At 38.9% G+C, this 17101-nt stretch overlaps 1 protein-coding gene across 1 annotated transcript; it reads right to left on the bottom strand.

Annotated features, from left to right (window-relative positions):
- Positions 1–3864: 3864 nt before the first annotated feature.
- LOC110450536 (carbohydrate sulfotransferase 4-like) lies at positions 3865–15552 on the bottom strand. The gene is made up of 4 exons (XM_021498101.1): positions 15511–15552; positions 14291–14362; positions 11611–11788; positions 3865–5498 (listed from the first exon to the last, which is right to left on the bottom strand). The coding sequence occupies exons 3-4, from the start codon at positions 11742–11744 to the stop codon at positions 4652–4654; spliced, it is 981 nt and encodes a 326-aa protein (XP_021353776.1). The 5' UTR covers positions 11745–11788; positions 14291–14362; positions 15511–15552; the 3' UTR covers positions 3865–4651.
- Positions 15553–17101: the final 1549 nt, after the last annotated feature.

The following is a 17101-nucleotide window of genomic DNA, read 5'->3' as shown; positions in this document are numbered from 1 at the left end:
TATATAATATACTTGAATCTGTTGCTGGGCAAAATCATTCATATTGAAAACAGGCATTGCCTGAAACAAGAGAAGCGTCTAAATGCTGGGTTTTTTCAATTTTATTTTCTAAATAACATTGTTTAAAATATTATCTATTTATTCGTTTTATAGCGATAAATGTAAAATTAATAATAAGTAAAGAAGAGCATTTGAATGAATTATGCAGTTCAAGAGAAAACACAAATGTATTTGGTACTGTTGCATTTAATTGCCCCGTCTATGGCCTCAGCGTAATGTAGCAGAAAAAGTGAGGCCCAGTAGAGGGACTTCATATTTGAAGATGTATTGTTTATCAAATGAAACTGTTATTATCTGTTATTATAAAAGTTAAGTATATTGGTGATTAAATTCCAATTTTATTTTCCGACATGATATACTTTGCCTGATCCCTCTAAATCGTGTAAAAAGAGAATCACAATAGCCCAAACATATTCGGATTTTCGTCTGGTTTGGTAGTTACTATATACTTCCGGTTTGGGTGGAGAGAAGAAAAGACTGAAAATTTGAAAGAAGCTTCAGTTTCTATAATTTTTAATGTCATGAATTTACATAACCACAGAAAAAAATGATCAATTAAAGAGATAATTTTTAGAATGTGTAGCAAAGCTAAACAGCATCGTAAAAATAGGACCGCGGTAACTCTTTACCAGCTACTTCCGTGACGAAGGATTTTGGAAGCATAGTATTTCGACGTTACCATGACTTCAATTGTTCGTACACATGTTACCGGAAAAGAGCTGCGCTCTTATAATGATGCTTAGTTTATTATTTGCAGTAACAATTGATGTAATTTCTGCATAATGCAGGGAGAAATATGGATACTATAAGTCGCCATAATTGGCATAGCCTAACTTAGCTAGAAGTGTTGAATAATTCACCATACATATAAATTTACCCTCCAGTTCTCGGCGAGGACTTTATGACTATTTGCGACTGAATACTGTTGTTGACATACGACAAGGAAAAGCTCGGATCCCCAAAGCCAAGAGAAAGAGAACTACTGCATTAAGTGTATTCAGGCAAAATGTACACATGAATGTACATATATTTTGTGATATTTAGTATAAGTTAAACTATTAAATAATTACAATGAGACATGTTTTGCAACCGTGAAATAATCATTCAACTTGAAACGAGTCATTGTATACAAATGTACGAAAAAAAATATCGGATTCAGTGAAATAATTCTGAAAACAGACTTATCAAACGTGTTGTGTAAACATATTTGTATACATTTATTTTATGTTTATAATATATCCGGTAAAAATCGTGTTTACATCATGCAGCCTACAGGTTTATGTACACACTATATTATATTAGTGTTGAAATAACTATAGACTATATATGTACAGGTTGTGTAACCAAAGACAAAAAAAATAAAAAATAAAAATAATCACTATTCCATTTAACTATAAAACCATAAGAGTGTCTCACTAGGCTCAGGCACTAGTGTTAGCCTAATGAATGCATGGCTGTATGGTACACACATATCATATTAATAAGTTACATACCAATACTATCGGTATATAATAATGTCCCTTGGTTATCTTGTTCCTCATAATTAAATTATTACTATACACTCCTAATTTATATATGCATGCACATATAATATGCGCATCAGCAGCCATGATGACTGAACATACATCTTGTATTTGTAAGGTGTGCTCTGCAAATAGTGTTAATTCCCAAATTAGCATACATATTTTATAAACTCTATGTACCCCTTTACTACGAGTCACAGTCATAGTGAAAGCTGAGCCCTGTGTCAGTGTCGTATATGATCAACACGGGGTTTCGGCTTTACCATGATTGGTGTGAAGTTGTAAGGATAATGTGATGCACATGGGTAGGGTAGGGGTCGTGTACAGGTAGACGTGGGTGGGGTGGGGGGTGGGGGTGGGGGGCACCAATGCCAATGTGTATATGTGTGTGAGTGAATTAAATACATGGCGGTCATGGTTGACAGACCTAACCATTTCGATGGTGGGGTCGATTTGGCTACAATAGGGTGTGTGTCTGTGTGTGACAGTGAATATATAATTTATATAAACATAAATATATGTGAACATGTATATAACATAATATATTATTACTAGTGATGTATGTGTGGGTGTATGTGTATGTGCGTGTGTGTGTGTGTGTGTATTATTATTATTGTATGGTATCCCTGTTGCAGACAAAACAAACCATATTATATGTATGTATTAGTTACCTGTTCCCTCTATGTTGCCAAACATATATCATATTGCATGTTACAATTCTCATCTACATTATCTGTTCCTTTCCCTACACCTTTTCTCCCTTACGGTGCATTTTACCTGTTGGAGAAAGAAACCCCTACTCATTGCGAAATAATAACAATTACCTTATGCCTAATCATAGTCGTACAAGTACTAGATTATCTTTTATACCAGTAACTACCAGACTCTGGAATAGCCTCTCGGAGACTGTCAGGAACCAGCCAGCTCTGAATACTTTTAAAAACTCATAAACATAAAGATCACAAGAAACATCCATTTTATTTTAATCACGGACCTCGTCATCTTGATATTCTACTAACTACATTTTAAATTAAGACACATCTGCAGTGCACTAAATAATTATCTTTATCGATTTAACTGATTCCCCATCGTGTGCTTGCAGTTACCCCTTGTGAAAACTCCTACCGTTTTTTGATGGAATGTCCTCTTTATAGTGACATAAGAAATGATATGTTGATTAAGTTGCGTCGGTATCATCCATTACCTCTAGATACGCTTTAGCATGGAAATGTTGATCTAACATTAGAGGAAAACAAAACTATTTTTGAATTATTTGAATATTTATTCGTACAAGTAATAGATTTCAAATATAGTCGTGAAGAACAGGTGAACTTATCCTATAGTCTATCCTTTCATTCCTTGTCTTTATATTAAACCTACCCAACCCTCTCACTATCTTTTCTGAACCACTATACCATAAGTGATTTTTGTAATATGAACTATACCAAACAAAAATGTCAATTTCTTTTCTGCCTGGCACAATGAAACGATACCTAAAAGGAGCTTGAATACACAACAAAGCAATATTATTAGGAATGGGCGTTTACATAGACAATCTGATCAGAGGAAGTAGCCGGAGTGTGTAGCATGTGCAATACAGAGTATTACAATGTATATTTTATTTAGGGGATAGTACGTTGTTTTGAGTGGCTATACTGGCGATTAGAACATGAAATTTGGGTTTGAACTCGAGACCGATAGGTCGAGAGTTTAAACCAAATTTCATGTTCTAATCGCCAGTATAGACACGAAAAACAACGTACTATCCCCATTCTAACACACTTGAACAAATATACTACGCTAATATGTTTAGAAACATTGTATTTCCTTGTACAAAAAGTACACATTAAAATACTTTGTGACCTGAACTGGCGACGTGTCATTCTGCAGCGGACTGACCAATCGGAAAGACGCTTTCAAAAGTCGGTCATTTGGCCCCGCCCATACTGGCGAGCGCTCGATCTGTATGTTGACGAGGCGGAATATTTGGATTGTTCGAGAACGTCCTGTTACCAAAGTTTATACGACACATTTGGATTAATATTGACCAAGTTCTTACATTTCCATGTCAGTATGCATACCAATCTGTGCTTATCGACAAAATCGGTGATTATTTGTATAGATTTGTGAAGAGTTTTGTGTAAATGCATACGACACATGTGAAATGTTTCATTTGATTTCGGATCTAAGTAGATGTCTTCACACGGATGGAACGAACGTTTCAGTAATAAATGGAGGTAAGAACAAGGAATGTGTACTTTTTACTTTTTAATTCATTCAACAAATACATTTCATCGGTCGTTTCTGTTCTGTTGCCTACTAGTCTTATAACTTATCTTCCTGTTTATGTTATTTACCAGTGTTGCTGCCATGCAATAAAACACTAATTTCAATACGACTTTCATATACTTCGATACTTAGTTGAGGATTGTAAGGATGACGGTGTGACCCTATGTCGTAAGTCATGATGATATTATAACTTTAGAAACGTGTACATATATATAATAGCATATGCTGTGATAAATAAATGAGTGTTATTACTTAGAAATCTAAGTACATGCAACTCTCCCGTATGAGACAATAAGAATTTGTATAATTTGATAAATGAACAATTACGTGTTGTTATTTGTCTATCACAAAGATCGTACAGGGAACACGGTGTCCAAGCTGTCGGGCTTATCCCTTCATCACAGACAGAATGGCCCCCATTAAAGGGCTTAGTCTGGAAGCTAGGACATAGTGACTATAGCCATTTATGTCTTTATGTGATCAGCTGTTACCAAGCTAATATATAGAGGATAGTTAATGGTGTCTTCAGTAATGACAAATATATTTCACGAGTGTGGCTAATATTTTGATATTGTTCACGAGCAAAAATGTAATAAATATGAATAGAACATGATGGGGAGTAATTTAACGTATTGCACGAAGAACATTTCCATTGCATAGAAGCTGAAGCAAAATGAGATCTCTACGCAAGCATTGAAATACAAAAATATTGTTCTAACACATTATAATATACCAACATCATATATTTTTGAATAGGTGCATTTCATCTAAATTCCTATTTATTTACAATATCGTTCGGTATAGGGAGTAACATACATATCACTCATTCCTAGATTTTCAAGTTCCATCGCAGAATTGAATGAACGCGCTCCTATATTTGTATACACATCCTTGCACAGTGAATCGATGTTCTGAGTGTCTATATAGGGAATTCTCAAGCGCCAATTGGTAGATCGACTGGAAGAATTAGATTGGAAGACTTGGTAACCGTTTTGGCCGCGATCCTGAGATTTCATATATAGCTGCATCCATTTCTCAGTCTCTGAATCGTATTCTAAAGACATGTCGTTGTACATTTTTTTTAAAACTGTTTCCGGATTTCGTGCTAGGCATTCATATCTAAGTGAATAAAACCGACCGGGAAAATAAGACCCTATCAGCTGACCTTCATCAATATCATGTGACATCCTATTGCATAATATCTTAACTGATGAATTACTGAAATCAAGACCAAGGTTTCTGCGTGAGTAGACCGAAGCTCGCGGGTCACGTACTAAGTGAAGTATCTTCATATTTTCTATTGTCTTTGATAGGTCCTTACACAAATGTAACGACATTCGAATTGTCTTGATAACACGAACTGTTGAATTTCGACATCTGGATTCCAGAAAAGAAAGACATTGTGATTTTCGTTCCATCATGCTACTTAACCTTGCATTGTTCGTTATCTGTTTAAACTCCTCGGGCTTTGGGAAACAGTTTTTTAATCTCTCATGATCACGAAGTTGCCTGAAAAAAGAAAATGCATATAACGCCTCATCGGGAAGGGCTGACATCTTGCATTCAAATATGTTCTTGATTATTGAAGCAGTCGTCTGAGACAATTCATCCGTCCGGTTCACCACGCTACAAACACGGAAAATAAAGCAAGTTATGTTGTTCTGGACTCACATAGTTTAACACTTACATAAATTGTATAAACGAAATATGCTGTATATTTTGTATATCTTACTTCAGTTACCAAACGATATATTTGTTTTAAATATATAAAATGTATACCTGCGTTCGACTTGTTCAGAAGTTTGTAAAGTAATTTATCCAGAACATATGTTCTTTTATTAATGGATGTTGCATAAGACTAGTTAGAAATATTCAATATCTTAACAGTTTGATATATAACGATTGACGATATCAACATTCAATTACAGTTTAGCATGCAATTAGTCTCGAGTAACTTGAATTTGCACATTGTTATGCATTCGCTTATTTTTCCAAATTAACTAACAACTAAGCAGCTAGCGTTGTGTTCATGTATCGTAACTCATAAAATATTATTATACCTCTACTTATTTTATACTATACAAAAGTGACCAAGCTATTTCCCCTCTAACTGCATGCCAGGGAAATAGTTCGTCTGGAGGGGTGGGATAGTTTTGAAACTATTTCCCTCGGAAAATGCGGGAAATTGAGTGACGTCGCGGGCGGGGCCTGACCGAATATTGACCAATCGGCGCAATCGGAAAATTTCAGTTTTGTTAATAAAGTGTCTCAACTGTTGACAATTTGTTGTCTGATAATATTTAGAATATTTAAAGGGAGTGTTTGTATCGGTATAATAAAACAGTTGAAGTATGGGTATTTCGGGATATAGCAAGTTTATGTTCCCCCTCGTCCAGGACTATTTCCCTCGGCTTCGCCTCGGGAAATAGTCATATTTCGCGGGGGTTTAAATTTCGCTTTATTCGCGCTTTGACTTATATCCGCGAATTCCAAACACGAGCGAAATTATCGAAAATGTTACTTTTACGGACCTTATCTCAACGTGTTGAAAATACTTATAACCCAACGCTGCTATGCAAGCTTAAATGAACTAAAATCAGATTTATAACCGGACAACCGGGCAGTCCATGTAAAAATAACACTTACATAGAAGCGGCCATAACATATTTATGTGTACACAGTAGGTGATTAATTGATTACAGTTTACACCTAGAAAGTTACGTACACATTTGATTTTCTTTCGAGTGAAGTCACTGACGGATGACCCCGAATCAGTGTTTTCAAACGGTTTACCTGTATTTCAAGGTTTTAACCCTAAAATGATGACACGCACAATACTTTGCACGACACACATAGGATTCGGGTGGACAGCGAAATCCAACCCCGCGAATATGTACTGAATACGAAACCGCGAATTATTAACCCCGCGAATTTAAAGCGCTATACAGTATTCAAATTTCATTTTCTAAATTATAATGTGGGAAACGGTTCATAAAGCTCGTGATAAAGATCACATTTGAAGAAATTATAAATGTCAATCCTAAACTAAGGTTTTTACATGAATGTATGTGCAGTATCTAGACAGGTCTGAGCATGCCAATGACACATGAAATAGATTACATGTCTAACAAAAGTGTAAGATATTTGTTTTAAAACGTTTAATTCTTATTTAGTCTTGTTCTTTAATATTTAAAAAAACGCGGTGTTTTTACCGAAAAATATTCCGCGGGAGAATTACAAGCACTCCATTCCAGCCCGATGTGTGATACGGTTACGCTTCGCGCCATGCTTCGAATGCCACAGTGACATGTTACGACCAAACTAGGTCTTATACGAACGGAATCAGCTGCATATCATCAACATAAATATCACATTGGTTTGTATGTTTGCTCTTAAACATGTAATCATAACTCATTAGCGATAATTCTTACTTCAAAGTGGCTCTATGCGTCTCTTTTTAGCACAACTTGCAAAGTTGCGTAACCGGATGCACTCGTACAATATTTCACTCGCACTCGTAAACTATTATAAATTAAATCGTTGTCATTCCAACAATGTATGTATACATTTCAACAATGTATCTTTTGCATGAATACACTAATGAGTTGTAAAAATCTGGTATCCCTAGTACTTCTGTTTACTTCCGAAAATAGCAATGGAAATCCCCGGGTTGTTGACGTAACTGTTACACATATGTACACGGTGTATGAATCACTACGCGCACGAGAATGACTGCCGTTATCGAGTGACAATGATAAAGACCTCAACAATGGTTATTTAGTCAATTACACTTGAAACTGAATATACTTGAGGTTTTTGAAGTAAAACCAATTTTCATGATGTAATACTTACCATAACTTTAGTATGCATATACAATACCTACACCCATCTTTGTAGCCCAAAAACAAAAGATTCAAATATCCCTACCTCCCTACCGCGACGTAACCCATATCTCGATGACAGAGCCACGGAGTGATCTCCCTTCCTCAAACCCCTTTCATGGAGGCTAAAGGCAGCCGGGATGAGGAGGCAAGGGGAGGAATACAGGGTGGGACTCCATAAAGTTATGGTAAGTATTACATCATGAAAATTGGTTTTACTTCAAAAACCTCAATTTCATTTCAGTAAATTCGTCTTACCGTAGTGGAGGCTTCGAATTCAGGCAGACCAGGCTGACGGAACAAACTCGAGACATGCTCAAGGTAGGGAAAAGGTTCAAGGAACCCCCCTAATAAAGCCCCGAACGTAATTAAAAAATGGAAAACCTTCCCGTGAAACGAGCAGGTGTACCACCGTGGTGCCTGATAGCATACTATTTAAAATCACTGAATTACTTTGGAGGAACAGCCACAGACTGTGCAACCACCACCGGTCCAAGGGTATACAATCCATCAGAATGAGGAGTCAAGGACCGGAGATAAGAATCCGTGAAGGTAGTCTGTCCGCGCCAGAAAGCCGCGGACATGACCTCCTGAAAGGGGGACCCATTGAGGAGGGCCCATGACGCACAAAGGACCCTGATCTCATGAGCTCTCACCTTTTACAACGCCCAAACCTGGTCATCTGAGTGATCGTAACCGTACTTGATGACCTGACAGATCCATCTAGACACTGACTGAGAGGAAATATCCTGCTGACCCTGCTTAATGGGCAAAAACAGACGAGATCGAGAGTGCATCGTCCTGGACCGAGGCTTGCGAAGGGGGTTCGCTCTGAGAGGAAGGCCAGGGGCTCTTCCACCAGAAGCGACAAAAGCTCCGGAAACCAAGGCTGCCTCGGCCACAGGGGCGCTATCAGGAGGAGGGAACACTGATGCCCCCGAAACGTCTGCAGCACCCTGCCCACCAGGTTGAAGGGCGGGAATGCATATGCATGTATTCCCTCCCAATCCAGAGACAGAGCGTCAATGGCCCATGCCCTTGGATCTGGAACTGGAGAGACAAACGTTGGCAACTGATTGTTCAGTGAAGTGGCGAACAGGTATATGTGAGGCCTGTACCACACCTGACAAATTCTCTCGAAAGTCATGGGATTCAGTTGCCACTCTGTCAACACCGGCTGGCGGACCTGGAAAGAGAATCCGCCAGAATATTCAACCTGCCTGGTAGATGCTTGACGCAAATTGTCAACTGTATTTCCTGACAGCGAGGGCACACAGGGTGTGAGACCTTGTTCCCCCCTGTCTCTCCAGATACGCGACAACTGTAGTGTTGTCCGTAGCCTCACAAACCACCTTGGAATGCAGGATCTCCCGAAAAGACTGCAGAGCCAACAGAACAGCCCTCATCTCGAGCACATTGCTGTGCTCCGAGAGCTGTTCCCCAGACCACTCCCCCGACCGGCAATGCCCGTTGAGGAAAGCTCCCCACCCTGTCATGGATGCATCCGTGTACAGGGTCATAGTAGGAACCGGCTTGGACAATGGAACCCCTCGGAGAACATTGTCCTGATGAGTCCACCAGCGTGTGAACTCCTTGACCCACTGGTTCAGAGGACGCCAGCCTTCCAAATCCCTTGAAGAAGGGACCCAGTTGGCAAGGAGAAACATCTGGAGAGGCCTGATGTGAAGTCTCCCTAAGGAGACCACATCGGCCAGGGCGTTGAGATATCCCAGAAAACTGAGAAACAACCAACGTACCTGAACTTGAGACCGGCCGATGAAGGTCAGAGCAAAAGCCCTGGCCTTCTCGAAATTCTCCATCGGTGGAAGGGCGATGCCCTGAACCATATTGAAACGGTTCCCCAGTGGGGAAACCTCTGACTTTTCTCTGGAAGGATTGAAGCCGACCTTGAGTAAGAGTTTCAGAACCAACCGGGTGACCAGAGACTCTCTCACTAGGTGGAGCATGAGGGAGTCGTCGAAATAGATGTGAACATCTATTCATCGAGAGTGCAGGAATCCCACGACCACCTGCAGCAGCTTGGTGAAAACCAAAGTTGCAGTCGTGAGCCCGAACGGCATGGCCCGGAACTGGAAGACCTTTCCGTTGCAAGTAAAACAGAGGTACTTCCGTGCCGACTTCTTGATGGGGATGTGGAGGTAGGCGTCCTTCAGATCTACTGAAGTCACCCACATTCCCTCTATCACGGATCCCCCGGTGGAGGAAAAAAGATTGGCTCTGACGCTAAGGGTGGATCCCCCACTAGCTGAATGCCTAACCCCTCCTTGACCACAGACAAGGCCCATGCGTCTTCCGTAATTTCCTTCCACTCTGGAAGGAAAGCGGAAAGAGACCCCCCACAGGAAGATCTGGTCGAGGCAGATCGAGAACTTGCCAGGCAAGAAAACCGTCTGCTGACCCGAAGCCTAATCCTGCGGGAGAAGGACCTAAGCTTGAGCCGAGAGGACTGCAGTCCCCCCGGCCAAACTCGTCGTCCGACATGACCAAGGAGGGAAGAAGAGATTCAGGGACCCTTCTTCTTACCCCTAGGAAGGTTCTTACCCTTCTTACCATTCAATTTGTTACCCTTGAAGGGAGACTTTTACTTATACTTGGGCTGCGCAGAAGTTTTAGCCTTCTTCTTGGAGGCGCTGACCCATGCGAGGTACTGGCCTTCTCAGCCTGAATCCTCTTCACCAGAAGTGCAGAGGCGACCGAGTCCTCCTTCAAATCCTTCTGAACAGAAGAAAGGGCCCCTCCAAAAAGAGTGGACCCTGAGAAGGGGAGTCAACAACCTGGAGCTGCAAGGCTCATCGACTGGGCGGTTTTTCAAAACCGAAAACCGCCTAGCCAACAAGACATTGACGAGCGATGACACCTGTAAAGCTGCCCCATTCAGGGCAGAGGTCACTCTGTCCTGGATGTCGGTCTGCTCTGTCTCGGTAATCCGACCCTCAGGCAAGTCGGATACCCTATATAGACAAACCGGCAGGTAGTCTATATAAGACAGAATCTGGATGGAGAGAAGCAACAGTCTCTCCATCTTGTGGTGTTCTTTGGGACCGAACACCACCTGGTCCACCGATTTACCGGGCCAGGCTGCAAGTTCCCTCGATTCCAGCTTAGCTGTTGAGGGGCAAGCAGGCCATCATGTGTGGCATAGTCAGTGGCGTGCACCTCCGACAAATCGCCAACACTGAGCTGCAACCCAGCATACCCAGGACTATGGGTTGAAGATGAATTCTTCTCTAAAACCCGAGACTGAGCGGTGGCCAGAGCTGAAGACACAATAGTGTCTTCTAGCAGAGAACGGTCCGACCGAGCGGACACCCGAGGAGCCACCAAAGAACCCAAAAGGGTGGTGGACTCGGTGACAGATGACGCCGAAAGTGGTTGGAAAACCTCCTCCCGAAGAATCCGGGAAGCGTCGGCCCTAAGGCCCCGCATACCGGACAACACATGCTGGGCCTTAACCTCAGCATTCTCAGGGTCACCCTCATCCTGGACATCCTCCTCAGAGGGCAAGCCCTCCTGAGGACCGTCATCAGACGACTCGGAAAGACCAGCGTCTATATCGGAGCAACCAGGAGAAAGAGAAAGATGAACAACATCATCGTCCTCTGCCATACCCGCGCCCTCAACGTCCATAGCCTCCACACCAGCCAGACCAAAAGCCTCGGGCGGAGTAAATGGGCCAGCCAGAGGGGCCAAATCGCGAGAAGGCTCCCCATAACAGCGTTTAGGTGCAGTGCGTCTAACGACCGTGACTGTAGGTTTAGGCTTAGTAGCCAAAACCCTACCCTTGGACCCAGAGATCAACGAGCAGTAGTATTATTAATAGTATTATGTGTACCTACCTACAATTACTACCTTTGCAGTCCATCGCATCTATGGAACTCTTAACGACGTTCCAAAGAGGTTCAAAGCTGTAGAACGAAACATCAGGACCATGTTGTAATGACTCGGCAGTAAAGGATGAACCACTCCGCATGTATGCTACAACCAGGATTTTAGTAACCTTCGGTATCACGTGCGCTAGAATAAACATAGCATTAACAATAATTTATTCTCTTGGCCATATCATGTTCTCAACGTTTACCTACAACATGACAAAAACCTCAAAACCAAACTAACTGACAAACATAACGACTTTAATTTCCTGATTGATTCTAAGTCTCTCTCTGTAACTGAGTAACAACCTATTTGCTAGCAAGTACTTGTTAGCATAACTGTATCGGATGTTGATCAATCAGCTTCTAAAAGGGATATTACACAGGAGAATCCTTCATCGTCTCTGAAGAAGAACTTTTCAATCGCGATCATGGCTTGATTTCCATTTATGTCATTTCAAAATCTTCCATGTTTCTTTTGTCCTACCCAATATGACAAGAGAGATGACGGAGCATAGCATGTGATTCAGGAAACTGTGTTAAATACAGGTTACACCATGGTTTCTCCTATACATTGTTTTTGCTGCTGCTGATTAAGAATGTTTCTGATCGTAGCTGAAGCACTTAATGTGACTAATTGTTATCGAAACTCACATGTAGCTGTATGAGGTATATACAAAATTGTTATATCAAGAACTGTAGAAAACAACAAGAACATAACTTTATTTGTTTGACTATAAATAATTGCGGGGAATGTGGTTTAATGATCGGGTTAAGGAGTTCTTTTGACAGTATGAAGTTGCCATACTCTTTATGCAGATGAGGATAATTTGTTTAATTTTTTTCGTCTACAGCAATTGAAGTAAAGTATCAATGAGATCGAGTATTGACAAGAGTCAGTTGTACATATTATATAATTTGCATATCCTAACCGCCATAACTCTATTCATGAAAACAAATTGGTGCTGCAATTAACACCCATATTATGTATCTTGTAAATGTTATAAGTATATCTCTTGAACACATGACAGAATATACTGATGTCATGTTTACTTTCAAAAATAGATCCCCTTTAAATATTACTTGAATAAATGTGTTAAGTAATGTTGCCGAAACTAAGTTCACGTTTTTGAGCGAAAATGCTAATATACCATCAGACATTCAAACCATTAAAAGGTTGTACATTGTTGTATAAATGCTAGCTTTGTAATATAGTAAATAACCGACAACATGCTGTTTGTTAACATTTTAACATATGGACGGTTTTAAACTAATACAATTTCAGACAATTGGTGATATGCTACAGTACATGTATAACATAATTACCATTGATAAATCTTCAGAGAGTTCTACATTTGTATTTAAAGACAAACTAAAACACGTATCAAATTGTAAACCCCTCTCATCAATGTTCATGCCTCATTTCTCTAAAACAACTACTTAGTAAAACTTATAATCATACCCAATGTACATCAAGACACAAAATATAACATTTTTAGAAAAGAAAAAAAACCGCTTATATGTTAAAACATCATAGTAACCTAATCATCATTTACAATCAAAATCGTCACGGCGCGAACAAGACGTGTTAAAAAGGACACGCCCACAAACCGAACGGTTGTTTCAGCGTGTCACTCACTGCTTCTGGTTCGTCGATTGGTCGTTAGAACGTTTGAGGTCGGTATCGTCCTTGATTTCAGAAGCAGTGTACAATATTGTTTCTTTTTCGGAGACTTGTTGCTTGCGCGCATCGTCAACTTAAGATTACGCATACACGTATATGGAAATGTAAAATTTGCATTGCATCTACATGTGTCAAACCATGTGTCATGACTTGCATGTTTCGTTGCATGTTTACTTATCCACATTTTCGTGAACTGTAATGGTATTTCTGATTACAAGAGGGCAAACTGAAGATTATTACACATGCTTGAAAGCTGTCCATACCGGTCGCTGCAGTGAAAAGTAATATCATAGAACGGTGCAAGACTTAAATACATGTACCTGCTTAAATATACATGTATTTATAAATTATATAATAACAATGATGTGTACGAAAACGAAAACATTTTATTTTATAACAAAAGTAAGTGTACAATCGGCCCAAGAAACTGTCATTCAATGCAAAGAAGTACCTTTATGTAGACAGTTTTACAAATGTATATGCTTTTTTCGACCAGTGACATGTTTTGCAGCTTGTTCTTGCATATTAAAAATTATGAAGAAAGGTTAAAAACGTGAAGGTATTTTTTTAATGATGGCCTGATTGTAAAATTACAAGGTATATTTATCAACGAAAAAGTCCAAAATAGCAACCCTTCTTTGAACAATTCTCCTATTGCGAGGAAAAGCATGCCTGAGGTTCAGATATTACAGAACATTTAGTCAATGAAGCAGTCGTCACAATTAATATAAACATGAAAATACGATGTTAGTTTAGCAGAGACATAACAATATGATTACAGGAGTATCACGAAAGGAAATTATTGTGTGTATATAGGACAGTGAAACTCAAAAGTACAAATAAACAAGAAGGAGAGAATATCGACATAACCTAGAACTGTATTTCTATTATATATATTACAAGTGAATAAAGGTGTTGTGCCATTATCAAATTTCAAAACTAAATAAAAAATAGATTACTTACGAATTTCGCTGATAGTATCTTGAAAACTCAGTTTTTTAAAATCTTCTTTTACGAAAACTGATAGAGTGAAATCTGCAAAAAGTAATAGATTAATTTACTTTGGTGATAATTTCTTAAACACTCAGTTTTTTAAACTCCCTTTCACGAAAACTGATGGATTAAAATCTTAAAAACAGTATTATTTGAATTGTGTAAAAGAGGAAAAGTGAAATTGCGACAAATTAAAACATAAATGATCAGTACTGACCGGAATTACTTACAACTCTATTTGTTTTGCTGTATTTCTATAGTAAGCTCGGCAGCAACAAATCATGATGTTAACAATGTCACTATCACGATAATCTGATTTTCTAACACTACGGGTTGTGGGTACCCTCATTTTGATTTGAGTTCAGAGCAACATAAATATCATTATATGCATATGACATAAAATATAATCATTATAGTATGTCCATTTCGAAATAAACTGTTTAACATATTTGTGGTCTGTACTCTGATAGCTGGAAATAGTTTCTATATCATTCTATATTGATGTTTGCTGTCATTAAGGAATATATTCAAAGATAAATTCCATTTGACTCACAAACACATTGATAATTTGTTTAAGATTTTGACTTTTATCACCCACAAAGAATGTATAATTCAATGTTACCATATACAGTATCAATAAGAAATTATAGCAATTGCATTGCGAAAGATATTGTATGGGTAGGTTATCATTTTCTAAAATGATTAAATAAAAACTTAATGATCATAGCAAATTATTTTCTATATTCTTGAACATAAGAATATGAAATTGGTTTAAAAGTTACCATGACAATCAAAGTATGGATTTTGTTATGTTTGATTATTTAATTTGAGTGACATTAGCCCTCACAGTTACTAAAAATCAACACCTAGGACTGCATGTCACGTTTCCGTCTTTAGAGTACCGTACATTTTAATCCATTAAATCTGTAAAGGATACTCTAAAAACGGAAACGTGACATGCAGTCCTAGGTGTTGATTTCTAGTAACTGTGAGGGCTTATGTCACTCAAATTAAATAATCAAACATAAAAAATCCATACTTTGATTGTCATGGTAACTTTCCTTTAAGCAAACATAATATCCTCAGTTTCCTAACATGTGTTTGAGACCAATTGAACTGCCAGCTTTCAATAAACAAGACATATTTCATCAGAACGAAGTAATATATGTATACCCGCCGCTGATACTTACACTTGTTTATACCAAAGATACTGGCTAAAACAAACAGACAGATAACGCTCATGGTCACCTTGTTGTATTTCGTCATATTTGATGTGGTTGTCATCGGTTTGGGAACTTTTTCTAAAGATGTGGATTCCTACAAAATAGATTTAATGTGTTGCACTTATAATTACGGTCAATTATCTTCTTGGGAATAGTCCAGCATCTGTTCGGTCAGAGGTGTGTCCTGCGTTCGAACAGCGTACGGCTCGCGGCTGGTCAGTGCTCGTCTTTTTCGGCTTGATCGGCTTGATCGGTCGAAGCGTATCGATCAGCTTTTTGACAGCCGTCTTAAGTCTGCAAACTACGCATGCTTGATCTGACCTATCAACCGCTGATCAAACGGCATGTGACTTTCGATCAGTCGTTACCGACAACTTCAGTTGTATCAATGCTGTCGCTGATCATAGATATATACAGTATCAATTTTATAGATACAAACATATCGTGTTTATGTTATACTTTCCACCCTCATCGGTCACTGACTCAAGGTCTGTCTAAAGCACAAACTTACCCAAATGATGATAAAAAGAGAAATGAGCACACAGCCTACGTCTCTGATCGAAGTGATCAGTTCTTTTTTATATTTTCTGGTACAGTTGGAAAGGAATGGGTTTTGGGTTTTGGGTTTTTGGTGATAAATCACAATTTCAACTTACTGTTCCCGGGTGTAAGAGTTGGTTTGCTCGCAGGGCTAACTAATGCAGGTGTGAATCTCGGTTAGACCAAATACTAGTGTGCCTCAATAAACGAAAGTCTTCCCAATAACAAATATCAGGCTGTTTTGCAGGTAATACGGAGACCAGTGTAGGCCTGGATTACAGGCAAACACATAACAATTCCCGTAAACATTTGTACATGTAAAATATCTATGTTTCATATAAACATATAATAACTGTTGAAACTTTAGGTAGCAGTGTACAGTAGAGGGTTGTGGCCATGGGTGATATTTTTGTTAAATGGCTAACCCCTGTATAATGATATTTAAAAAAATTATAAAAATTAAACTGTACTAAAATTGGTATAAGCATGATGAAGTGGGCTATGTGAGCTTCACATTTGTAAAAAAGAAAGAAGATTTCTTTGGTTTGAGATTAAAATTTTGGCCATAATACGAAAGGGTGCGTACACATGAAAAGCTAGCTTTACAGGAGGTAAAATTTTGACAACAGCACACGACGCAAAATTGCAAAAAAGAAAGTTTTACAATTTTACTGCGACCCAGATAATTCTGCAACCAGGTAGGTAATCTTTAATTTCAGACAGAGCTTAGGAAAAAAAATACTACTTGCGGGGGTCAAATTTTGGGTTAAAAATAGCATTTTTTGGCATTTTTTGGTAATTTTTGATGTGGTAACCATGGTTTTCACACAAGTGACATACATAGAAAAAAGAGGTTTATACACTTCTCAGTGCTTTATATGTATTGTAAATGTAATGCAGTTTACAAATATATATACATGTATACATGTGTTGTGTAGGGTAAATCCGCTGTGTTTACATTTCCTCGACATGTGCCTTGTTTATCAGAGTCGGGCCATTTCTACTGTATTCTGCTACC

This window comes from Mizuhopecten yessoensis, unplaced genomic scaffold (assembly GCF_002113885.1).
Source record: "Mizuhopecten yessoensis strain PY_sf001 unplaced genomic scaffold, ASM211388v2 scaffold5297, whole genome shotgun sequence".
Classification (NCBI taxonomy): domain Eukaryota; kingdom Metazoa; phylum Mollusca; class Bivalvia; order Pectinida; family Pectinidae; genus Mizuhopecten; species Mizuhopecten yessoensis.
The sequence above is the reverse complement of the archived record's forward strand: the minus strand, read 5'-3'. Positions and strand labels throughout refer to the sequence as shown.

Bases quoted from the DNA above. Each gene is read 5' to 3' on its own strand.
- LOC110450536 (XM_021498101.1), bottom strand. From the start codon at position 11,744: ATGCGGAGTGGTTCATCCTTTACTGCCGAGTCATTACAACATGGTCCT. The intron at 5,499-11,610 runs GTAGGTACACAT...CCGTGTTTGTAG, and splicing joins TGCAAAGGTAGTAATTGTAG to CGTGGTGAACCGGACGGATG.